Source organism: Acartia tonsa, chromosome 9 (genome assembly GCF_053477335.1).
Source record: "Acartia tonsa isolate MP-2025a chromosome 9, ASM5347733v1, whole genome shotgun sequence".
Taxonomy (NCBI): Eukaryota; Metazoa; Arthropoda; class Copepoda; order Calanoida; family Acartiidae; genus Acartia; species Acartia tonsa.
Genome location: NC_137268.1, coordinates 19,031,166 through 19,057,516, shown reverse-complemented (window position 1 = coordinate 19,057,516; position 26,351 = coordinate 19,031,166). Strand labels below are relative to the sequence as shown.

At 32.3% G+C, this 26,351-nt stretch overlaps 2 protein-coding genes across 2 annotated transcripts in view; one reads left to right on the top strand and one right to left on the bottom strand.

Moving 5' to 3' along the window:
* Positions 1 to 23,342, bottom strand: part of LOC145328399 (uncharacterized) — a 64,408-nt gene extending 41,066 nt beyond the window's left edge. The window contains exons 1-9 of the mRNA XM_080172037.1: positions 23,313 to 23,342; positions 22,568 to 22,603; positions 22,139 to 22,219; positions 20,733 to 20,823; positions 20,213 to 20,257; positions 18,496 to 18,582; positions 15,630 to 15,685; positions 5,033 to 5,085; positions 1,302 to 1,391 (exon numbers count right to left, since the gene is read on the bottom strand). Coding sequence (XP_080028163.1) covers positions 1,302 to 1,391; positions 5,033 to 5,085; positions 15,630 to 15,685; positions 18,496 to 18,582; positions 20,213 to 20,257; positions 20,733 to 20,823; positions 22,139 to 22,219; positions 22,568 to 22,603; positions 23,313 to 23,327 — 554 coding nt within the window. The 5' untranslated portion in view covers positions 23,328 to 23,342. The remainder of the gene's footprint in view (positions 1 to 1,301; positions 1,392 to 5,032; positions 5,086 to 15,629; positions 15,686 to 18,495; positions 18,583 to 20,212; positions 20,258 to 20,732; positions 20,824 to 22,138; positions 22,220 to 22,567; positions 22,604 to 23,312) is intronic.
* Positions 1 to 26,351, top strand: part of LOC145328400 (uncharacterized) — a 195,123-nt gene that overhangs the window by 36,705 nt on the left and 132,067 nt on the right. The window lies entirely within an intron of this gene.

Here is a 26,351-nt window from a genome sequence, read left to right as displayed (position 1 = left end):
GTGGGGGGGGGGGGGGCATTGAACGACTAAGGTCTGGAAATGGGCCTGATTGTTAAGTGTTAACAACCTTTATTTTTAGGTCCTTTTTTTCTTAAAAACTTCAAACTAATAAAAATAAAAAAAATAAACTATATAATATGTACCATTTCTACTATGTCGATTTAAATATATGATATGTTATCTTAAATGTATCATTCCAGTTTTGTCTCTATTGAAAGTAGAATGATACATTACTATTATGTCGATATAAATAAGGAAATCAATGTTTATGAATACGCTGATATGTAAACATGGATGTATGATTTCAGTTTCGCCTCTATTGAAAGTGGAATCTTACATTTCAAAAATCGTATCGGCGTTGAAGATATCTTCACCAAGAGAGGGGAAAGTGGAAGGGTAGATTACAGTTTTAGAGGGTCCAAACCATAATCATAGATTATGTTTCTGCTTCTATAAAAATGGATTCAACTCCCTAACTGTTTTATATTATTATTTATTTTATACTTCTCTCTTTTATTTTGAATGAAGAGTAAAATAAAAATCATATTTGCTGTTTTCTTTTTTCTTTTTAATAAAGTAATGTTTTCTGTTGTAAAAATGTAAAAATATGTGGGAAAGTTAAAATGAACATTGAAAAAATAAGAAATTTATGTTATATAATAAAATTAAATAAAAATTTGCTTTCTATAAATAGATTATTAAATTGAGGGAGTGGAAATGGGACCGTTATCTACACTAGTCTAGTACCCAAAGTTTTATAATCACATTTTCTTACTAGTTGGCCTTAAAACTTTGGAAACTTTTATAAATTAATACAGGGGCAATTTTGTCTAACATCATTGGGAATTTCCTTCAAGCTAATGAAGATAGACAAAAGTTCTATAGTTTTTCCCAGACGTATGGAGTAAACTCCCACATTTCAATTTCATTAATGATTTTTGTAAAAAAAAAAGACATAATCATGATAAAAAAAAGATAATAGGCATTTTAAATACTTACACCTTAAGAATTAATGATATAGATGTTTAGTTTATAACATATAGTGCCTAATAATTAAATTGATTAATTACATTAAACATATACAAATCATTTTCAAAAAGTAAAAATATTATGTTTTAAATGAACATAGTGCCTTGATTAAATCTCCTAAATTATATCTTCTGTTACAGGAATCATCAAGCTAAGTTTGAAAATCATGAAACGGTTCTAACATACTTAAATTAACTATAAGTGCTAACACTAAGGGATTTACGAACACACCGGCGCTAATTTTGTAAAGCTTCGCTAACAAAAAAAATTACCTATAAACAATATCTGTATCTTTGCTTGTGACCAAGGCTTTTCTACAATAAATCTCTTTCCCATACGCACAGAAACAATGCGCTGCAGATCTAAAATAAGAAGCTCTATAAAAAAATGACGTCATACTTGATACAAATGGCCAACGGTAGGCCAGTATACATTTTTACTGACCAAAATTGTAGATTAGATTATAAAGATATTGTGACTTATAAATGAGGTAAAAAATGACCAAATACATAAGGTAAACTTGCACTAAATTATCAAAATTAAACCCTTTTATTAGCTGTATATGCAATCCCCAAAAATTAACTAAAAATAATTTGATGTTGTGTTATTTCATTTTTTAATGTTACAAATTTCGGCAGTAATATAAAAAAAAAATTTTCTACTTTTTTCATTTAATACAAAAGACTTTAAAAATGATAATATTAAGATAAAACGATATTTTTTATTAGCTTCTCTACTCTATAATTCACTTTGTAATGTCTATCCGTCAGGCGTCAGTCAGTTCGTAATGCTATGGGGAAAATTTAGACATACTAAAGGTAAAATGTATAAGCCTTAGGTATAGTAAAACGACTTAAAATTCATATAAAATCATCACACGGTATTTTTTATTAAAATTTAAAAATCCGGTATTATCCTCTTAGAAATTTTTTTTTCAATATTGAAAATTTGAGTACCCCCCCCCCCCCCCGACAGCGAACTATGAACTCTGGCCGCAGCGCTCGGCTCCCTAGCCTGCCTAGCCGCAGCGCTCGGCTCCCTAGCCTGCCTAGCCGCAGCGCTCGGCCCCCTTGCCTGCCTAGCCGCAGCGCTCGGCTCCCTAGCCTAAAACCTAACCTAACCTAAAATAGTTGTTCGTCGGTAGGTGGGGGGGGGGGGGGGGGGGGGGGTACAAAATTGAAAAAAAATGAAAAAAAAATTTTCTAAGAGGATAACGCCAAAAATCCAACTAAAATCTGTCAAACATGTTCCTGAAGTCAAACTGTGATTAAATTATACATCAATATTAGGATATATAAGTTGGAAGGAATTCTAATGTTAGAGGGAGATTTGAAATCTGCATCAAATTTTAAGGATTTTTTATAAAATTCGTTTTTTTGTATAATTATTTATCTAAAAGCGGAAATACAATTTAAGTTAATTAATTTTGACATCTGTGATTGGTGGTTTGAAAACTATCTGCGCTTTGATTGGAGAGGCTTAAGTGTCGTACATCATTCACCCAATTAGAGCGCAGGTAGTTTCTAATCCACCTATCCTATTGGTCAAAATTAATTAACTTAAATTGTACTTCCGCTTTTAGATAAAGAATTATACAAAAAACGAATTTTATAAAAATCCTTAAAATTTGACGCAGATTTCAAATCTCCCTCTAACATTAAAATTCTTTCCAACTTATATATCTTAATCAATATGGTTTAGATCCATGATGTATTAATATTCAGGGAGGGAGGGAACATTGGTCTGTTTATTACACTAGTCCCCAAAGTTTAATAACGTTTTCTTATTCGTTGATTTAACAACTATGGGGACTTTCACTGTTTTTGATTGGTTGGTTTATTAAGTTGAGTTTCCCATCGTTTCAAACACTAATTGTAACTTACAGAAGGGGTAATTTTGTTTATCATCATTTGAGATGTACATCAGTTTATCGGCCACTGTCTTATCCATTTAGATCCCTGATTAATAGTGTCAAAAATGATCCTTGTGATGTCATAAAAATGAGGGAGATGAGAGGAGAAGTGGGAAAGAAAACCCCTGAAAAAAAGAGTTGGATAATCCCTTATTATTATGACGTCACATGGATCATTTTTGACCAAATTTTGTCTATGTCAAATTTACGTCATATAAAAAATATTATTAAGACTAAATGACGGAATTTTTATATTCTATTTGGACACCGAGACTTTTTAAAAAGGTTGAATGCTTGTTAATCTGATTGTGATTTATTTATAAAACATTCTGTAGAAGCTGATTTCTTTGTATAATGTAGATGAACATATCAAGAAAAAAATAATGATTATTTAGTTAAAATAAAAAAATAAGCATTTTTTAAGTTAGAATGTTATTCATTAAATATCCGTTTGATTAAAACCAGTTCTGAGCCATACTGAAAAATAATGTATACAGACAATGTTTTACGAATTAAAACATAAAAATTAATACCAATAGTTAAAAAAGGCCCCCTACCTAAAATTAAACGGGGTTTGAAAAATAGTTTCAAATTTATAATGGATTTTTATACATTTGTATAAATAAATGATCTTAAAAAGTAAAATAAAAAAAACGATTTAGTATATGGGGGGGGGGGGGGGGAATGTTCAAAATCGTAAGAGTTCCAAGGGGGTTGTGGTTTGGTACCTCCCCCCCCCCCCCCATAATAAGTAAAGTTTATTTTCCTAACTGACCTGGATTTTATGGAAATGCGATGATAATAAATACTGCTAATTACTAATACATCATATAATAACAATAGCTTAGATACAGAATCATATAAAAAGATTTAAATACACATCAAATTACATTTTATGACAACAAACACAGAGAGCGAGGGGACAATGGACTGTTTATTACAAAAGTCCCCAAAGTTTTAGAATAACGCTTTTTTATTCGTTGGCTTAACAACTTTGATGACTTTTGATTGGTTGATTCATTAAGTTGAGTGATCAAACGTTTCAACCAACCACTAAATTAATCTACAGAAGGTGTAATTTTGTGTATCAACATTGGTGATGTACAACAATTTATCGGCCGTTGTCTTATCCCTACCACTAACAACAACCGATTTAATTTTTTTATTATTCTTCAACCGCATCATAAGCTGCGCATCACATGCAAAGGATTAAAGATTTTGATACAATGCATGTTTTTCTTTATAGATACTTATTACGGCATGCTATTTTCGATAAGATTCCAAAACCAATACTTTTCTCTCACAATTTCTATCTATCTATCTATCTATCTATCTATTTATCTATCTATCTATATATTTATCTATCTATCTATCTATCTATCTATCTATCTATCTATCTATCTATATATATATATCTATCTATCTATCTATCTATCTATCTATCTATCTATCTATCTATCTATCTATCTATCTATCTATCTATCTATCTATCTATCTATCTATCTATCTATCTATCTATCTGTCTGTCTATCTATCTATCTATCTATCTATCTATATATCTATCTATCTATCTATCTATCTATCTATCTATCTATCTATCTATCTATCTATCTATCTATCTATCTATCTATCTATCTATCTATCTATCTGTCTATCTATCTATCTATCTATCTATCTATCTATCTATCTATCTATCTATCTATCTATCTATCTATCTATCTATCTATCTATCTATCTATCTATCTATCTATCTATCTATCTATCTATCTATCTATCTATCTATCTATCTATCTATCTATCTATATATCTATCTATCTATCTATCTATCTATCTATCTATCTATCTATCTATCTATCTATCTATCTATCTATCTATCTATCTATCTATCTATCTATCTATCTATCTATCTATCTATCTATCTATCTATCTATCTATCTATCTATCTATCTATCTATCTATCTATCTATCTATCTATCTATCTCTATCTATCTATCTATCTATCTATCTATCTATCTATCTATCTATCTATCTATCTATCTATCTATCTCTATCTATCTATCTATCTATCTATCTATCTATCTGTATACTTACATGACATATCTAGGGCTCACTAAAATACCCCCACAAACAATCATATTAACAGCCTAAAAATAATTAAGCACAATTAATACAAAAAAGAAGTGACACTCAGGTATCTAAAGGGATAAGACAATGGCTGATAAATTGATGTACATCCCCAATTATGATGTATAAGTATTAAGTATTTAGTAGTTGAAATGTTTGAACACTAAACTTTATGAATCACCAATCAAAATTCACTAAATTCCCCAAAGTTGTTAAGACAACAATAACAAAACGTTATTATAAAACTTTGGGTACTAGTGTTATAGAAAGCTCATTGTCCCCTCTCTCTCTGATCTGTACACCAATAACTCTTTAATCTGAAACACACAATTTTGGCCAACGTCCTCTCCCTCCCTAATTATAAGTACAAGTATAATGAAGTAAATCAATATTACGTAAAATGAGTTAAGAACTTTCTTATTAACATTAGTACATTTATAATTTCCATTGTATTATAATCCGTTTTGACTCATGAAAATTTTACATACTAAGCAGAATCTTATTTCATCTTACATATTCTACATTTTAAATTTTTTATTAACAAAGCTCCTCTATAGGTTTTCATAAAATCTTACCGTTTGTTATATTAATTCCTATTGTCGCGCGGTTTCTATATATTTGCTGTATTGCTTTTTTTAAAAAGCTAAGATTTTCTACATTTAGGATACGTCCGTCCGTCCGTACGTCCGTCACAGAGAGTTAGCTCTTTTCGTTAATTTAAACAGGTTAGAATTGTCCTATCGATTCCAAACTTTGCATGATGATTCCTATAGTAGTTAGATACAAATTAGAAAGCGTAGCAACTCTATAAACAATACCAGAATGTCCGTACGTCTATTTTAAACATGTCGATATTTAACTTTTTTGACAACAAATTTTTGTATGTTAAAATTATCCGATTCTTCTGATTTTTAAAAGCGAAGCTTTTCTATAATTAGGGTCGGTCCGTCCGTACGTCCGTCCGTCCGTCCGTCACAGAGAGATAGCTCTTTTCGTTAATTTAGGCATGTTAATATTGTCCTATCGATTTCAAACTTTGCATGGTGATTCCTATAGTAGTTAGGTACAATTTAGAAAGCGTAGTAACTCTATAAGCATTACCAGAATGTCCATACGTCCATTTTAAACATGTTGATTTTTTTACTTTTTAAAAATGTAAGTATGTCCTTAAACAGTATCATCTATTAATGCAGTTTTGCAACAAATTTTCTTAAAATATTGTTTGTACTGATGCATTAATATTCTGCTAATTCAGTTCTGACAATCTACAAGTGTTAATGTTCGTTTGTCCTTCCATTTCAGAGCTTCTCTTTTATGGGTGTTGTCATCCTTGTTAAAAAGATTTTCTACATTTAGGATACGTCCGTCTGTACATCCTTCCGTCAGTCCGTACCAAATAGCAAATTTATACATTTTTGAACCATCCTATACTTTTTAAACTTGATATGATTATTCCTGTAACACTTAAGCACAATTTAGAAAAGTTTTTAGCTTTTTTGACAACAATATTTTCAATGATGAAATTATTCTACTTCATTTTATTTTTATTTTATATTCCTTGAACGATTAAGCACAATTTTATGAGCAAAGAATCTCTATAATCAATTCTTAAATTGTAACTATGTTCACATGAAGCACCCCGTATCTAAGTTGTTTTAAGACATAATTACAAAGATTTGTCAAAATAAATAATTTAGAAGTGACGTCGTTCTATATTTTTCAATGAACGTTTAACTTACTGTCTAATTTATAGAGCTTTGCGTTATGAATATTGTTAGGCTTGTTTGTTTCATAAAATGTCACATATCTTTTTAAAATCGAAGCTTTTCTATAATTAGGGTCGGTCGGTCTGTCCGTCCGTAAACCGCCCGGAACGGATAGCTTTCTTCGTTAATTTAGGCATGTTAGAATTGTAGTATCAAATTCAAACTTTGCATGGTGATTCCTGTAGTAGTAAGGCACGATTTAGCAAGCGTGACAACTCTATAGTCATAATCAGAATGTTCGCACGTTCATTTTAAACATGACGATTTTTACCTTTTTTAACATCCGGTTTTTATATGATATAATTATCCGATTGATCTGATTTTTGGAATACTGATTCCAAGGACAACAAAGTACAATGTTATAACCGATTAATCTATTAATCAAGTGCTAAAAATGTATGTATGTCCTTAAACATTATCCTTTATTTATTCAGTTTATCAACAAATTTACTTTTTTCGACTTTTATACAATTATGTTCTGATTATTTAGTTCTGACACTCTACAAGTGTTAATGTTCGTTTGTCCTACCTTTTCAGAGCTGCGATTTAATAGATGTTGTTATCTTTGTTACAGTGTGTACTATAGTTTTAAGCTGAATTTTAAATCCATTCTTACTAATTAACTTGTAACTTTAATGTTAGTGTTTTTCATCAAGCTACATGCAAATTTAATTTTTTCATGGCTAGGCAGCTGCAGCTGCAGCTACAGTCACCATCAGCCGCTTGGCTTTCTCAGCCTTAGCCCCAGCCGCTCGAATCCTTAATGGCGAAGCAGCTTATAGTGCTTCAAAATGACGTCATACAATACAAATGACCAATGATAGGACAGTATACATTTTATTTGACCAATGGTAAAATGTAAAATTGGTCATTTGTATTGTATGACGTTATTTCCTTATATGATCTCTAAGCTGCTTCACGACTCTCACCTAATTCTGAGCCACTCAAAGCTTCAGTCATTATCTGAAGCAGCCGTATGAGCTAGCGGCTTTTTAGCTGAGGTACCTGCTGAAATACTCTTTAAAACAGCTTATACAACTGAAGTAGGAGCAGCAAATAATCGCCAGAGGGGACAATGGGCAGTTTATTATAATATAGTCTTATCAAATTTGAAGAGTTTAGTGAATTTTGATTGGTTGATTAATTAATTTGAATGTTTAAACGTTTCAACAACTAATTTTATTCTTCGGAAGAAGTAATTTTGTGCATCATGATTAATTTTTTCAGCAATTGTTTTATCCCTCGATATTGCTGAATAACCGCCCTTAGATGCAGTCACATTCAGCCATACTATCTGTCAGCCACTCTCAGCCATACTATCTGTCAGCCACACTCAGCCATACTATCTGTCAGCCACCCTCAGCCATACTATCTGTCAGCCACCCTCAGCCATACTATCTGTCAGCCACCCTCAGCCATACTATCTGTCAGCCACTCTCAGCCATACTATCTGTCAGCCACCCTCAGCCATACTATCTGTCAGCCACCCTCAGCTATACTATCTGTCAGCCACACTCAGCCATACTATCTGTCAGCCACCCTCAGCCATACTATCTGTCAGCCACCCTCAGCCATACTATCTGTAAGCCAACCTCAGCCATACTATCTGTCAGCCAACCTCAGCCATACTATCTGTCAGCCACCCTCAGCTATACTATCTGTCAGCCACACTCAGCCATACTATCTGTCAGCCACCCTCAGCCATACTATCTGTCAGCCACTCTCAGCCATACTATCTGTCAGCCACCCTCAGCCATACTATCTGTCAGCCACCCTCAGCCATACTATCTGTCAGCTAACCTCAGCCATACTATCTGTAAGCCAACCTCAGCCATACTATCTGTCAGCCAACCTCAGCCATACTATCTGTCAGCCACCCTCAGCCATACTATCTGTCAGCCACTCTCAGCCATACTATCTGTCAGCCACCCTCAGCCATACTATCTGTCAGCCACCCTCAGCCATACTATCTGTCAGCCACCCTCAGCCGTTGCCTTAGCATATATTTTTTTATGATTTTATCACATTGCCTTCCAATTTAATATTTTCTTCACCCTTTTTTTCCAGGTATCTAAAGGGAAAAGACAATAGCCGATAAATTGATCTACATTCCCAATGATTATACACAAATTCACCAAGTTTGAACACTTAACTTAATTAATCAACCAATCAAAATTCACAAGTCCCTAAGCCAATGAATAAGAAAACGTTATTTTAAAACTTTTGGGACTAGTGTAATATATGTACATCTCATTATCCCCTCTCTCACTCTCTCTTTTTTACCCGTTTTCTAGATGAAGGGTAATAGAAATCTGAAATATAAATGACGCAAGTGAGTACAAAATATATACGCATATTTTGGTCAATTTTGGTGTTTTTTTAAAAATGCAAAATATAATGATAACTATTAAAACAATTTTTAAGTATAACTTTTATCTTATTAGGATAACAATTAAAAAAGAAAAATATTTTTACTATATGCAATTCGTGTTCAAACACCTAATTGAAAAAAATAATGCAAGATATAGCTTTTATTTTAAGATAGACTCGGGGCAACGCCCCCTAGAAGCCTTTAGGTATTATTAAAGTGGGAGGGGGATAAGTCAACCGCCTTTCTACTTTTTAATTTGAGTTTTAATAAAAAATATTATAAATAAATTTTAGGTAGGGGATTTGAAATTGGCGCATTTGTATAAACACCAGTTAATGCACAAAAATAAGGGGGGGGGGGGGGGGGGGAACAAAACAAGTTTTAAAAAATCCGAGATTTCGAACTACTGTCATCGTTTTCTATTTTAGATTAATCATTTCTTCCCCTTTCTCTCTTTTTATCTTTCTAAACTTGTTTTTTCTTCCCAATCACTTTTAATCTTTTGTTCTAGTATGGCTTCGAAACCGATTAATATCCTGTGGATTAGAACCGTTCTCAGCCATACTGAAAAATCATATATAGCATCGTATTACAGACAATTTTCTACATATATTAAAATAAAAATCGTAAATTGATACCAGTTTTTTTAGCCCTGGCCTTCAGACCCTCGGGGTTAACAAAACCGGTTTTAATCTTATAAATTTTCATTTAATATTCGTGGAAATCTGTCTATGATATGATGCGATAAATAACTATTCCCCCATTTTCTCTCTCTCTCTATTTTTCTGACCAAAGATAATTATTTATGTTAATATAAGTCCGCCTTTATAAAAAAAAATGTAAAAAAATGACGTGTTATTTCAGACTATGAGATTATATAAATAGAAATAGCAAAAACATGAATGTTTACTTTAAAGAAGCATTATCATTATTTTTATTATCAGCGAAGCTGCTCTATAATACCTATGTGATGGAATGTCGGTGATTTTAACAAATTATAACAGCGATTGGTTATGAACAGATAACTAAAGTTTGTTAAAAAAAACTGTTAATTCAAAAAATATTTCTAAATTTGTCAGGTAAAGTCTTTCAATTTAATAGAAAAATTCAGGGACAATGGCCGATAAATTGATGTATATTAGGTTGGGTCGATTTTGGACATTTTTTTTCTGAGACCAAAGCGGGGATCTGCAAATGATTTTTATGAGTATAATACACCTCTGGATGATTTAAAATCTATCTTAAGTCTTAAAACCGCTGACGACCAGACATTCAATTGTATAGCTAAACCCCGAACCACTTCATTATGCAATCTACATTTTCCTGGATATTTTGTCTACGGTAGTCCATAAGTGTACAGCTTTACAGTACATTGTTTCTATTTGTTAAAGCAACACATATGATAAAAGAAAAAGATTCTTTTTAAAGTAAAATGCTTATATTTCAATCAAAATCTATATTTTTTTATTTTTTACCGATCCACGTCATTATGCAAATCAAAAGAAAATCAATGAGAAAACGTTTGTTTTGCACTTTTCTCCAATTTTAAAAAATGATTCTGATAAAATAGAAATATTTTAAGGGATTTATGCATTAATTATAATGAAAAACAGTTTCAGGTAGATTTTATTGATTTTTCTAAATAAGAAATAATTGAAAAAAAGAAATTCTATCCTTATCACTTTAGAGGACAGCTGCTGACCCCCAGTCTTATGGATGAAGCTAAATACATGTTAAAGATAAAAATTACCCTGAAAAGTATACAAAAATGTTTTTTGATGTGTTAAAAAAATCCATTTTAAAATCTTGATTTTGAGGATGATGGCCTTTAAGATGCTCTTACTGGTGGTGAAGGTGAGCTAAATGTTATCTAAGTACTTGACCATTACAACAACTTGTCTATTAACCTATGTACCATTTTTTGTAGTCATAGCAGCCTCCAGTGGAGCCTCTCGACATGAAATATAACCATTATCTAAAAACTTCATTATTTACTTTATGAATTTTAGTAATTAAAATTGCAATTTTTTTCTTTTTTAATATTGCTTGGCTGGAGGCTGCTATGACTACAAAAATTGGACCATAGTTCAATATATAAGTTTTCTTCAAGGGCATGCACTTTGATAACATTTAGCTCACCATCACCACCAGTAAGAGCATCTTAAAGGCCATCATCCTCAAAATCAAGATTTTAAAATGGATTTTTTTAACACATCAAAAAACATTTTTGTATACTTTTCAGGCAAATTTATATTTTTTACATGTATTTAGCTTCATCCATAAGACTGGGGGTCGGCAGCTGTCCTCTAAAGTGATAAGGATAGAATTTCTTTTTTTCAATTATTTCTTATTTAGAAAAATCAATAAAATCTACCTTAAACTGTTTTTCATTATAATTAATGCATAAATCCCTTAAAAAATTGTTATTTTATCAGAATTATTTTTTAAAAGTGGAGAAAAGGGCAAAACAAACGTTTTCTCATTGATTTTCTTTTGATTTGCATAATGAAGTGGATCGGTAAAAAATACAAAAATATAGATTTTGATTGAAATATAAGCATTTTACTTTAAACAGAATCTTTTTCTTTTATCATACGTGTTGCTTTTTACAAATAGAAACAATGTACTGTAAAGCTGTACACTTATGGTCTACCGTAGACAAAATATCCAGGAAAATGTAGATTGCATAATGAAGTGGTTCGGGGTTTATTTGTAAATGGATGTCAAAAATTTATTGAATCAGAACTATGGCTTCATGGTGCTCCCAGGAAAGGCATTGAGGAGTAGAATCAGGAACTTTCGACCATTTCAAAAAATCTCGTTCCTAGCCTTAGAAAACCTCCAAAAACCTCTACAAATTGGACAATTCTCAATAAACCTTTAAAAATAATGTTTTTTTTAGCCATTTCTAAGGCTAGGAACGAGATATTATGAAACGAACAAAAGATCCTGATTCTGGTTCTCAAGGCCTTTCCTGGGAGCACCATGAAACCATAGTTCTGATTCAATAAATTTTTGACATCCATTTACAAATAGCTCTACAATTGTATGTCTGGTCATTGGTAAAAGGTTGATAAATAAAGGGTAAGGAAGCGAAATATGACTTTGACTGACTTATAGTCGGAAATTCATTATCAAACTGGGGAAATGCACAAAAATATTTAGCCCTCTAGCACTGATAGCAACTGAGATAATAAGTGGAAAGAGCTTGAATGTCGCCTTTGCATATTTTTTTATTAATTAAATACATTTTTAATTGGTCGCATTCTAAATCTCAATCTTTTAAAATTCTTTTTTAGTCAAAAATTTTATTTAAGTTAGTTTTATCTGTTGCACTTTTGTCTAATTCTGATATGAACCCACCCTAATGTATATCCCCAATGATGATACCAAAACTACCCCTTCTGTAAATCAAAATTAGTGGTTTAAACGTTTGAACACTCAACTTAATGAAATAACAAATGAAAATTTATTGAAGTCCCCAAAGTTGTTAAGCCAACAAATAAGAAAACGGTTATTATAAAACTTTGGGGACTAGGGTAATAAAGACCATATTGTCTATTCTCTCTTTGAGAAAAATATCTTCGTCATTTTCCGAACTTGATTGTTATTGTTATTATTATAGGAGCCAGATTATTCATGTCTGTCATCTGTAAAATAACAAGGATGACCATCACAATAATAACCTAGGAAAAGAAGCTTTTTATTGTGCCTGTAAAAAATGACGTAATACTGGCCTACCATTAATCAATCAAAATGTATAATGCCATTGTTAATTTATTCTGTGTATTGGTCATTTGTATTGTATGTTGTCAATTTTTTACAGGCACAATAAAGAGCTTCTCAGATAGGTGGATTAAAATTTTCCTATTTCTCATTTGTTGACTCAAAAACTTTGGGTACTTTTATTAAATGTTGATTGGCGGGCTAAATTGAGTGTCCAAACGTTTCAACCATAAGATTTAATCAAGGGTAAAATTGGGTGATACTTTTTAAATCTCTGATAATGCATCAAAACTCTTGAATAAATTATTTTCTCGTATTCATTCGAATCCGGTGGATAGGAACCGGTTCTCATCCATACAAAAAAACTATGTCGAGAATCGTACCATATACATTTTTCTACGTATATAAAAATGTACCTCGGGTTTTAATCTTATAATTGTACTTTCTATATCCGCGAAAAGCCGTTTATAAAACGATGCGAGAAATAACTATTATCGTTCATTGTTTTATCCCTAAAGATAATAAACAGGGCCTTTCTACAAAATTGTCAAATTCGCAGAGATAGACCAATTAACAAAGATAATTATATATGAGATTTACAACTACTTATATACTTAAGAATAACAAAAAGATAATTTTCAGATTGATTTGGATTTTAAGGATTTGAAACTTCCTTTTATAAAAATAATCGCTAATCCCAAAAAAGGAAAAAATAAAGGCATGCATTCAGAAAATTAAGGATTAAATCTATAAATATGTAAAAGTTAGAATTATAATTACATCTAAAAACATGTCACATAAAGAATTTCTAATTCTAAGGGATAATTTGTCCTGGGTTGCGAAATATCCATATTATATTTTCTGATATATAACTGGCTTCATCTTCTTTTGAAAAGTTTGTTACTCCACCCCCCCCCCCCTAAAAAAAAAAAAGACTATGAAACCTGGCCGCGGCGCCTTTTTTACAATTAGGATATGTTAGGGGTTTCGAGCGCCAGCGGCTAGGCAGGAACACAGTAAAAGTGTCGGACTGATTATGACATAAAAAAAAATTAGCCAATGAGAGGCCATTATTGACCAATGGTAAAATTTATAGTGGCCTCTCATTGGCTAATTTTTTTTACGTCATAATCAGTCCGACACTTTTACTGTGTTCCTAGGCAGGCTAAGGGGCCAAGCGCTGCGGCTAGGCAGGCTGAAAAAAAATTCTAAGAGGATAATACCATATAACTCCCTAATCCAATAAAAGTATAAAATATCAATATTTACCTTCTGTTAATAGTAAATGGGTTAAAAAGCGATTCTTGTAACTCTTTAAAAGAATCGACCTACAGTTGAACATAAAGACAACTGATTCAATTTTAAGGCTTTAATAAATGACAAATAATCAGAGATTGGAGAGTGGTGCTAAGAAGGGAAAATATTTTCTCGTATTCATTCGAATCCGGTGGAAGGAACCGGTTCTCATCAATACGAAAAAACTATGTCTAGCATCGTATTATATCCAGTTTTCTAGGAATATAGAAATGTACAATCAAAAGATTAAAACTAGTTTTTTAGCCGGTACCTTCGGCACCTCGGGGCCAAAAAAAATAGTTTTAATCATAGACGTCCACGGTGGGGGGGTAATGGGGTAATTACCCCCCCCCCCCCCAAATGAATTTGGGGGTGCCGTAGGCACTCCCAAAATTTTGGATTTTCAATTTTTATCCCCCCCCCCCAAATAAAAAAGCTTGGACGCCCCTGGTTTTAATCTTATAATTGTACATTCTATATCCGCGGAAAGCCGTTTATAATACGATACGAGAAATAACTAATAACATCAGGGATTTAATCTCTTAAAGCAATACGGAAACAACGACAAAACGGGTTAAATGTTGAGTTGGTTTGCTACTTAAATATTACTTACCACCATAGTAGAGAGACCAACATAAATATTACTTACCATCATAGTAGAGAGACCAACATAAATATTACTTACAATCATAGTAGAGAGACCAACATAAATATTACTTACCATCATAGTAGAGAGACCAACATAAATATTACTTACCATCATAGTAGAGAGACCAACATAAATATTACTTACCATCATAGTAGAGAGACCAACATAAATATTACTTACAATCATAGTAGAGAGACCAACATAAATATTACTTACCACCATAGTAGAGAGACCAACATAAATATTACTTACCATCATAGTAGAGAGACCAACATAAATATTACTTATCATCATAGTAGAGAGACCAACATAAATATTACTTACCATCATAGTAGAGAGACCAACATAAATATTACTTACCATCATAGTAGAGAGACCAACATAAATATTACTTACCATCATAGTAGAGAGACCAACATAAATATTACTTACAATCATAGTAGAGAGACCAACATAAATATTACTTACCACCATAGTAGAGAGACCAACATAAATATTACTTACCATCATAGTAGAGAGACCAACATAAATATTACTTATCATCATAGTAGAGAGACCAACATAAATATTACTTACCATCATAGTAGAGAGACCAAAATGAATATTACTTACAATCATAGTAGAGAGACCAACATAAATATTACTTACCATCATAGTAGAGAGACCAACATAAATATTACTTACCATCATAGTAGAGAGACCAACATAAATATTACTTACCATCATAGTAGAGAGACCAACATAAATATTACTTACCATCATAGTAGAGAGACCAACATAAAACTCTCTTCGGTTTACAGAATAACCATTTACTAAATAAATAAATTTCAATTTAACAAGGATAACAACATTCATAAAAGCGAAGCTCTGAAACGTTATGACAGACGAACATTAACCCTTGTAGAGTGGCATAACTGCATATACAAAATATGAATATATAAGTTTTGACAAAATTATACATAAATTTGTTTCAAAACTTCTTAAATACAGAATTCTGTTTATGGACATACTGACATTTTTAGGACTTGATTATAGAGATGCTTTGCTCAAAATATTGTACCTTATTGTAATAAGAATCAGTAATCCAAAAATCAGATCAATCGGATGATTTTATCACATAAAAAGTTGTTGTTAAATAAGTAAAAAATCAACATGTTTAAAATTGACGTACGAACATTCTAGTAACGATTATAGAGTTGCTACGCTTTTTAAATCGTACCTAACTACTACAGGAATCATCATGAAAAGTTTAAAATCGCTAGGACAATTCTAACATGCCTAAATTAACGAAAAAAAGCTATCCGTTACGGACGGACTGACCGACCCTAATTATAGAAAAGCTTCGCTTTGAAAAAGCGGCAGAAGCTGAGAAGGGGTGTGTGTCCACCTCCCTGACAATATAAAGGTGATTGTGCGCTTGCACCATTCTTTGTATCCGCCATTTTAAAGCCCCCCGTCACAAGCGATCTACACCCCCATAAAACAGCCAACGGGATTGTCAAATAAAAAAAAAAGGCATATTCTCCTTTAAATTAAGAGGGTTATGCAATTCTAGTGCAATAGTTTTGTCCATCTGTATGCCTGTCTGAATAGTTTTTGTCCATCTGTATGCCTGTCTGAATAGTTTTGTCCATCTGTATGCCTGTCTGAATAGATTTTGTTCATCTGTATGCCTGTTTGAATAGTTTTTGTCCATCTGTATGCCTGTCTGAATAGTTTTGTCCATTTGTATGCCTGTTTTTATAGTTTTGTCCATCTGTATGCCTGTCTGAATAGTTTTTGTCCATCTGTATGCCTGTCTGAATAGTTTTTATCCATCTGTATGCCTGTCTGAATAGTTTTGTCCATCTGTATGCCTGTCTGAATAGTTTTGTCCATCTGTATGCCTGTTTTAATAGTTTTGTCTATCTGTATGCCTGTCTGAATAGTTTTTATCCATCTGTATGCCTGTCTGAATAGTTTTGTCCATCTGTATGCCTGTCTGAATAGTTTTGTCCATCTGTATGCCTGTCAGAATAGTTTTGTCCATCTGTATGCCTGTCTGAATAGTTTTGTCCATCTGTATGCCTGTTTTAATAGTTTTGTCCATCTGTATGCCTGTCTGAATAGTTTTTATCCATCTGTATGCCTGTCTGAATAGTTTTGTCCATCTTTATGCCTGTCTGAATAGTTTTTGTCCATCTGTATGCCTGTCTGAATAGTTTTGTCCATCTGTATGCCTGTCTGAATAGTGTTGTCCATCTGTATGTCTGTCTAAATAGTTTTTGTCCATCTGTATGCCTGTCTGAATGAAAATAAGTATCCATTATTGAGTGGCGGCTATTTTGAGTTTTTATTTTGTTAATCAACTCTACTCTCCATCTTTTGACCAGCACCCAGGGCTCACCCCCCCCCCTTCACCCCTTTAAGATAATGTAAAACCACTCGATTTTGGTTCTAAGGGTATTTAAACTTTTTAGGGCGCTTTGCGCTTTTGACGTCATTTGTACAGGAATTTTCGAATTTAATTTCTTTTCCATAAATCATTGTTTTATGTTTTAAACTTTATTTCTAAAAATTTAATACATTTCCACACAATAAAGTTTTTTGTCTATAAAAAAGCATAAATAAATTATCGTAATTACCTTAATAATACGTTAATATTGACGTAAATTAATATTTGCTTTACACAAATTAAAAAAGTTTTTAAGCAGTGAAGCAATTTATTTTCTTCTACGTTTAGTTTGTCTGTCTTGTCATCTATAATACAAAGTAGTATGATGTCTGTCTATCTGTCCGTCCGTCGGTAACCACCAAACCGATTGGATTCTACTGGTCCTGTGGTGGTTCAAGGCTTTTTTCTTAAGGGGTGGGACACCCCGAACCCCCCAAAAAACAAAACAAAAATACCCCCCTTTTTGTGATTTTTTGCCATTTATTCGCGAAAATTTGCGACCCATTCGCAATTTTTTTTGGCTGGGTAGGTAATAGAAGATGTAATGATTCCCATAATTACATCTTTTTTGTAGGCACGTTTTTATAATTACCTCTTGGGGCAAAGCCTCTAAAGGCTAGGGGCGAAGCCGTTAGAAAGTTAATAAATCAACAGTATTGATTACAGTGGAAAGTTACAACGTTTCAACATCCCTCCTGGCAAAAATAAATGACTTGGTTAAATTGACTCTAATAACCAGTTATGTTGTAGATTAAAATTAGTGGCTTAAACGTTTGAACATTCAATTTAAAAAAACAATTAATCATGATTCAGTCCCTAAAGTTGTTTAGCCAACCAATAAGAAAACGATAACATAAAACTTTGGGGACTAGTGTAATAAAAAGCCCATTGTCGCGTCTTCTTCTGGTGACCCCACCTGTGCAGTGGAGTGACCACAACTCCCTCCCCCCCTTGACCCCAAAATTTGGAGGAAAAATTTAATTATTTAATGATAAATGATAGGTTTCTTTATCAAAATTCATCCTTAATTATCTGCAACCTTAAAAATATATTAGTTATTAGGACCATTAAAATGATATATGGCAATATCTGAAAATTGGATTTTTTTGTAAGCTTAAAGCTCTTAAATCTTTGCATTATTGGTCTCAAGCTACGCTATTCAATAAATGTTATCCTTGTTTTTCTTACCTATTCTGTTTTCATCTTGATCATTATAATCAATAAAATCATCATTATGTTTGTTTGTTATGTTGACATCATCAGCATAATCATAACCTACAATTAAATTCCAAAATTTATAATTGATCATAATATTATGTGGACGGATTCATAAATGGGGGCGTTGTCGCTTAGTTGTATCACACTAAGTTATCATGGATCTAAAGAGATAGACAATGGCGGATGAATTGATGTACAACCCCAATGTTGATACACAAAATTACCCTTTCTATTGATTAAAATTAGTGGCTGAAACGTTTCAAACACCAACTAAATGAATCAACCAATTTAAATTCACTAAAGTTGTCAAAGTTGGTAATCCAACAAATAGGAAAGCGTTACTATACGACTTTGGGGACTTTGGGGTGTGGGTCTCCATTGACACGAAATTCCCAGTCGCAATACATTCACGCAACTTCCCCCTGATTGTGTAAGAAAGGAGGTTAATGAGTGGTTTGTATACCAATAGCAATGCACATAATTCCAGTACACCCTTTACTTATACTTTTGCCAAGCTGTCAAACTCTAAGAGTGTGGGGTAATAATGAGGAGCTCTTATGGAATGGCGGGTCAAGTCATAATGTGCTTGAACGTAGAACTGGCCCTAGTGACTAAACAAAAGTGTCTCAGCCTACTGCATGACGACCTAGATTCAAACACTAAGAAACTATTGCTAATCAATCAATCTATAAGGGATTCAACTCTATGACTGGTCGTAGGGGATGTTATAGGTTCGAATCTCTGCCCAAACGGCGTCATAACTAAAGACGTTACAATTTGTACCAAATATCTCTATGTCCCAAAACTCGTTACCATGCTCTTTACTTTGGATGTATGATTAAAGGGTCGGTTCCCCGTAATATCGACCATATGAGACAAAGTAGTTTTATATCAACAGTTTAAAATCAAAAGGACAATAATAAAAAGTTATTAAAACAAATATTATGAAGGGAGTACAAAGTACAAGTAATTTTCCTTTTTTTGTGACGAAAAAATATTAAAAATGAGCCTTGGTAAAGTACTTTTTTGCAACACAATTATAAAATCTGCAAAATATAATCATCATAAATATTTTAGATGAAGGGCAAGGTAGATAATTCTAACTGGATGTATACATGGAAAGGTTTATAGGAAAGATCTAAACATCAAAAGGCAATATAATTTATAAGTAGGGTATTAGATCTGACACCCAAAGATGACCCAATATTGAAATGCGATGATACTGAATATGGGTCGATGCATTCCTCTCAGCCAGTGTTGTATTCACAGAAATTCACCAGGGGGGGTAGGGGTGAAAATATTTTAAGCACAAATTGTATAATTCTAGCTTACACCTTTACAATACTAAGTACTTTTTATATAAGCTTTGAAAAATAGACTTGCTCTGCTATTTTAATTTATCAGAGACCTAAAGGGATAAGACAATGGCCGATAAATTCATGTAAAACCCTAATGATGACAAATAAAATTAACACTTCTGTAGATTTAAATTGGTGGTTGAAACGTTTCAACACTCAACTTAACAAACCAACCAATCAAAATTCAGTAAATGTCCCCAAAATTGTTAAGCCAACGAATAAGAAAACGTTATTGTAAAACTTGGGGGACTAGTGTAATAAACAACTCAATGTCTCCTCCCTCCATAGCTAACTATATAGTAGCAACTCTAAAATTGAACGAAACTTACTGTAATCGCTTCCTGCTGACTTCTTGAGATTTTGAGTGTAAAATTCTAAAAAAATTATTACATGATAAAATTTTTATGTTCAGTTATAAAATTTTATCTAATTGAAAGGGATTTGAAGTTATGTAAGATTACAAAATTTATGTTGCATTTTGACACTGCTTGTTTCTACACACAAGATTTAATAAATTTGTCTACAAAAATGAGAGAACATATCTAAAGTTTAAAAATAGGATCTAAAGGGATAAGACAATGGCCGATAAATTGATATACATCCCCAATGATGATACTCAAAATTACCCCTTCTGTGGGTTACAAACAGTGCAGTGCAGTGGTTAAACGTTTGAACACTCCACTAAATGAACCAACCAATAAAAATTCCCAAATAAAAGTCCCAAATGTTTTTTAAACTAACGAATAAGAAAACGTTATCATAAAACTTTTTGGACTAGTGCAATAAACAGCCCAATGTCCCCTCCCTCCCTGAATTAAAGCCTAAACTCCCCTCCCTCCTTGATATTACCTGATTCAAATGCTGATGATTTGTCTGGCGTTGCGGCAAAAGTTTCTCCACACTTGCAGGGCACACCAGTACTCCTTCCACGTACAGATCTCTACAACACAAGTATAGGATTAAACAAGGATGACAACATCCATAAAAGCGAAGCTCGGAAACTGCAGGACAAACCAACATTAACACTTGTAGAGTGTCAGAACAGAATAAGCAGAATATAGTTATTTAAAAAAATTTCTTTCAAAGCTTCTTAAATACAAGACAGTGCTAATGGACATACTTACATTTTTAGGACTTGATTATAGAGATGCTCCGCTTATAACTTGTACCTTGTTGTAATAGGAATCAGTATTCCAAATATCAAATAAATGCGATAATTATATCAATTAAAAAAAGTTTAAAATGGACGTACGGACTTTTTGGTATAGATTATAGAGTTGATACGCTTTCTAAATTTTACCTAACTGTTGTAGGAATCATCATGCAAAAATCGAAATCAATAGAACATTCTAACATGTCTAAATTGACGAAAAGTGCTAACAGTTACGGACGGACAGACCTTAATTGTAGAAAAACTTCGCTTTTAAAAATTAAAAATTACTCTTCCATCAAATCTATAATCTACTTAGTTCGTTGGTTAATTTTAAGTTTACGGGATATTTTATTGATAAAAAACTTTTTTTCAAGAAAATAAATAACTTCTCTCTTTACTTTCACTTTAAACAAGGATGACAACATCCATAAAAGCGAAGCTCTGAAACGGTATGACAGACAAACATTAACTCTTGTAGAGAGCCAGAACAGTATATACAAAATATGAATATATAAGTTTTGACAAAATTATACGTGAATTTGTTGCAAAACTTCTTTAATACAGAAATTTGTTTAAGGACATACTGACATTTTAAGGACTTGATTATAGAGATGCTTCACTAAAATATTGTACCTTATTGTAATAGAAATCAGTATTAAATCGGATGATTTTATCACATAAAGAATAAAACAACATGTTTAAAATGGATGTACGGACATTCTGGTAACGATTATAGAGTTGCTACGCTTTTTAAATGGTACCTGACTAATACAGGAATCATCATGCAAAGTTTTAAATCGATAGGACAATTCTAAAATTTCTAAATTAACGAAAAAAGCTATCCGTTACGGACTGAGGGACGGACTAACAGACCCTAACTATAAAAAAGCTTCGCTTTTAAAAAATTCATATCCATCAAAATGCGAGCTATATTTTGATTAATATTGTTATTATTATTCTCTCGCCATTCTAGAAACAAAGAAACAAAGTAGAAACTGACAATACAAATGACCAATGATAGGCGGTTTATATTTAAATTGACCAATGGTAGTTAAGTATGACGTCATTTTTCGGGCAAAATTATCAGTTCAACAAAGCATACCTGAAATTGTGGAAGCCTTCTAAAAACCACATTGTTTGTATCTTCATAATAACTTTGCTTCGGTACTGCTGTTTTCTGACACTTAAAATGAAAATAACATATTGGAAAGGCCTTAGTGTTTAATCCACAAGTGGAAACTGCAACCCCATCACATGGGGGGGCAGTTCTTTTCCATGCCTCTAACCCATGTGGGCCTTTACCTACGGTGACCTAACCTACTACCAATATAGTATAACCTAACCTATCTTGATCCTATCATATCCAGTTTTCTAAGAATATAAAAATGTACAATCATAAGTTCAAAACCAGTTTTTTTGGCCCGTGCCTTCGGCATCTCGAGAATGAAAAAAAAATGGTTTTAAACTTATAATTGTACATCTTATATCTGCGGAAAGCTGTTTATAATACGAGGCGAGAAATAACTATTACCTTTGTAAAACACACACAAATAATTGCGCACATAATCTGAAATTAGAAAATTAGCAGGGCTCGGCAGCCTCTGAAAAATTAACTTTTTTATGCAATGCATCCAAACGTGTTTAGATTCGAGGCTTAGTCGCGTGGTGGGCGGCTGCCGAGCTCTAAAAATTTAGCAATTGCAATTTTAATGAAACTAGCGGCTACGCCCCTAGATGCCTCTAGGGGCACTTCAGGAGAGTCGAATTTTATAACCCAATTTATTATTTTATTTTTTAAAAGAAAAAGTAAAACAAATTTTTTGAGGGGGATGCCCTTCCCCCATTTTTCTACGTGGGGGGAATTTTTTTTCTAGGGATGATTTCCCTTGGGAGGGTGGTGGTAACCTCTCTCAAAATAGTTATAAATCTTCCTGGGACCTAGGATAAGCTACCCTGGAAAGAAGAACCCCATTAGTTCAGCGGTTAGCGAGATTTTTCGTTACAAACAGACAAAGAGACATCCTGTTACATTAGTATATAATGAAATAGAACCAAAACAAATTTTATGGAGATTTTTTTAGATTAGGTTAGAAATGTAAATTAACGGCAAGGCGAGTCTCCTTTCGCTATTACCCTGCAGGGTTAGATCTTCTCTTAGGGTATAAAACCACATTTGTAAATAACTAAATATAAGAAAGGGATGTCTTCAATGTGCTAACGAGCTAAATTTAATAAAAATCAGATGATTATATTGACATATATTTTATATAAGGTACCTTTAGAATAAACATTTTATGTTTGTCTAATGTTCTGAAAAAAGTACGTTTATCTCAATTGTTATCCAATATGGGAGGCCCTTCATTTTTTAGCGGCAGTCCATGCAAGGAAATGATTTTTCGGACTGAGCCTGAATGACCCAGTTTCAGATTTACGGGCATCCTGTGGCTGCCATGATGGTAATAATTCAAAAATTCCAATTCCTAGTTGTGTAATTAATACATTTAAAATGCAGGGAGTAAGGGAGGGGATAATTGATCGAATATTCAATTATTAGGGGTCTCAGACCTTGGGTACCAGTTCAAAGTGTTCGTGAAGGATTTAGCAAGATTTGGGAGACTTCGGGTTCTAGCGCGCATTTGACGCGGAATTTGTTATGATCGTAACAGACAAAAATTAATAAAAATAATGAACACAATTTCTAGCAGCCAAAATAATTATATTGTATAAAATTATTTCGGCTTGTTCTAACAAATATTTTTTTTTAATAAAATGTCATTCTATGTATAGATATTTGTGTAATAAACAGTCCAAGAACCCTTGAATTTTGGTGGCAGTTAATAATATAGGAGAAGGGATGAAGAAGTTCTAAGGGCGTTTTTTCTAGTGATTAATTACAGAATGTGTACTACATTGTGATGTACTGTTAACCTAATTTTTAAGTAAATGCTTTTTTCTTTAAACATTTTTTTTCTAAATTAGATTACCATGAACACTTTAAGATTTTCTTCAAATTTTCTGGATATATCTGGTTTTCATTGCCTTTCAGCGAAAACTCTTAAATTGAATTGATTGCCCATTGTCCCCACCCTTACTCCTTGTTTAAAATATCATTAATTTTGGCTTTCCATAAACTTGCACGCAGAAAATAAGATATAAAAACAACGAGGAGGGGGGGGGGGGGGGGGTATTGTTTGCCCCTTTTCCCATATTTCATGGTTAAACGGGAAAAAAAAATTCTGTAGAAATTCAACTTTTTATCCTTGTAGAGCATTAAACTTTTTCCACAAAACAGTCTAAAACTCGCTTATGACCAATGCACTGCTTTCAAAAACTGTAAATCAATAGTTATAAACTATTTTGCATATCTATTTGATAAATAGACTAATAAATAATCACTGATTATATAATCTTAATAATAAACTAACACACAAACAATAAAATATTCAACTATTATTGTCAAATATAATAATCAAAATTAATAGAAATGAAATCTGAAACCGATTTTAATGATGCCTGTACAACAATCGAAGGATAATTTCTTACATAAGTAGCGGAAGCAGCTTATAGTGCCTAATAAAAATGACGTCATACAATACAAATGACCAATTTACAATGGTAAAATGTATACTGGCCTATCATTGGTCATTTTATTGTTAGTAGGCACTATAAGCTGCTTCTAAACAGCGTAGTACTGATCATATAATCCTTATACTAAAGTAACAGAATGTCTGTGTGTTTGTGTGTCTGTGTGTTTGTACCGAAGGATCTCGCTAATCACTGAACCGATTGGGTTCTCCTTAACAGGGTAGCTTCTCATAGGTCTTGGGAAGGTTTATAACTATTTTGAAGAAGGGTATCAGTAGTCATCTGTATTTTATGGTGATACCTAAGATTCAAAATAATTTGTGACATTGTTCTATATAAATGTATATTTAATATCTTTGAACATATTTGCTGTTATCTAATGTCTCATGCCTATATTTTTTAGACAAAATGAATTGAAAATGATTGCTAAAATCGAAATATATCTTCATGTCTTAGAATAGTGTAATTTTTTTAAAAATAGGTTGAAAAACATACTAACTTTAAAATATACCACCACCCTCCCAAGAGAAATAACCCCTAGAAAAAAATCCCCCTTCAAAAAATTTTTTCTAAATTGTTTAAAACTAAAATTAAAAATGGGGGGAGGGGGCACCCTTTCCCTTCCCCCCTAAAAATTTTTTTCTTCAAATTTTCTTTTAAAATCTAAAATAATAAATTGGGTTATAAAATTCGACTTTCCTCTCCTCAAGTGCCCAAAAATATTTGGAAAAAACAACGTTTTAACAATATATTTAGTGTAGGTATATACAATACAAATTACTAATGATAGGTTAATACACAGACTAAATTACCAATGAGTATACAGTATACATTTTAATTGACCAATGGTAGGCCAGTATGACTTCATTTTTATGGGCAATGTAAAAAGCTTCTAGTGTTTCTCTACTGAAAGCGTATGTAGAGTATTTACTCTATACAGATGAAAATTTGCACTATTCTTAGTTATATAGTAGCTGTGCCACAATAAATGTGTATATTAAATCTAATTACAATAATTATTTTATAGAGAATTCACAACAAAAAATAAAGATTACAAATATGATGATTTTAACTATTTTACGTGAGTTGTTAAAGTAAAAGCAAAGCTTCTATTAGTTTTGACTAAAGGAAGAACTGCTGATTCTTCAACTTGGTTTATTGGTTAGCCATTTGCACATTATATTACTATTAAGAATTGTTCTATTGATTTTAAACGCCCGGCATTAATCTAAAAACTACACATTAGTTTATTCATCTTTAAAGCGACAGACATTAATTAAGTGTAACAACTCTATAATGACTTGGTTATACTACCTTTTTTAATCTCAATTTATTACCTATGGTCAAATAGATTTAGATTTTTTGTAATTATATATCATTATAAATGTATAATTTTCTGAGAGAATTTAAGCTTTTGTTAGTGAAAATAATCCTTATACTAAAGTAACAGGATGTTTGTCTGTGTGTACCGAAGGATCTCGCTAACCGCTGAACCGATTGGGTTCTCCTTAACAGGGTAGATTCTCATATGTCCCGGAAAGGTTTATAACTATTTTGGGGGAGGGTACCACCACCCTCCCTAGAGAAATTAAATTTTTAAAAAATTTACCAATTTTAGAAAGAGAGTTCAACGAAAAATAAACGTCAAACGTAAATTTTTTTTAACTTTTTCTTTTCAAATCTAAAATAAGAAATTGAATTATCAAATTCGACTCTCTCCTCCTCAAGTG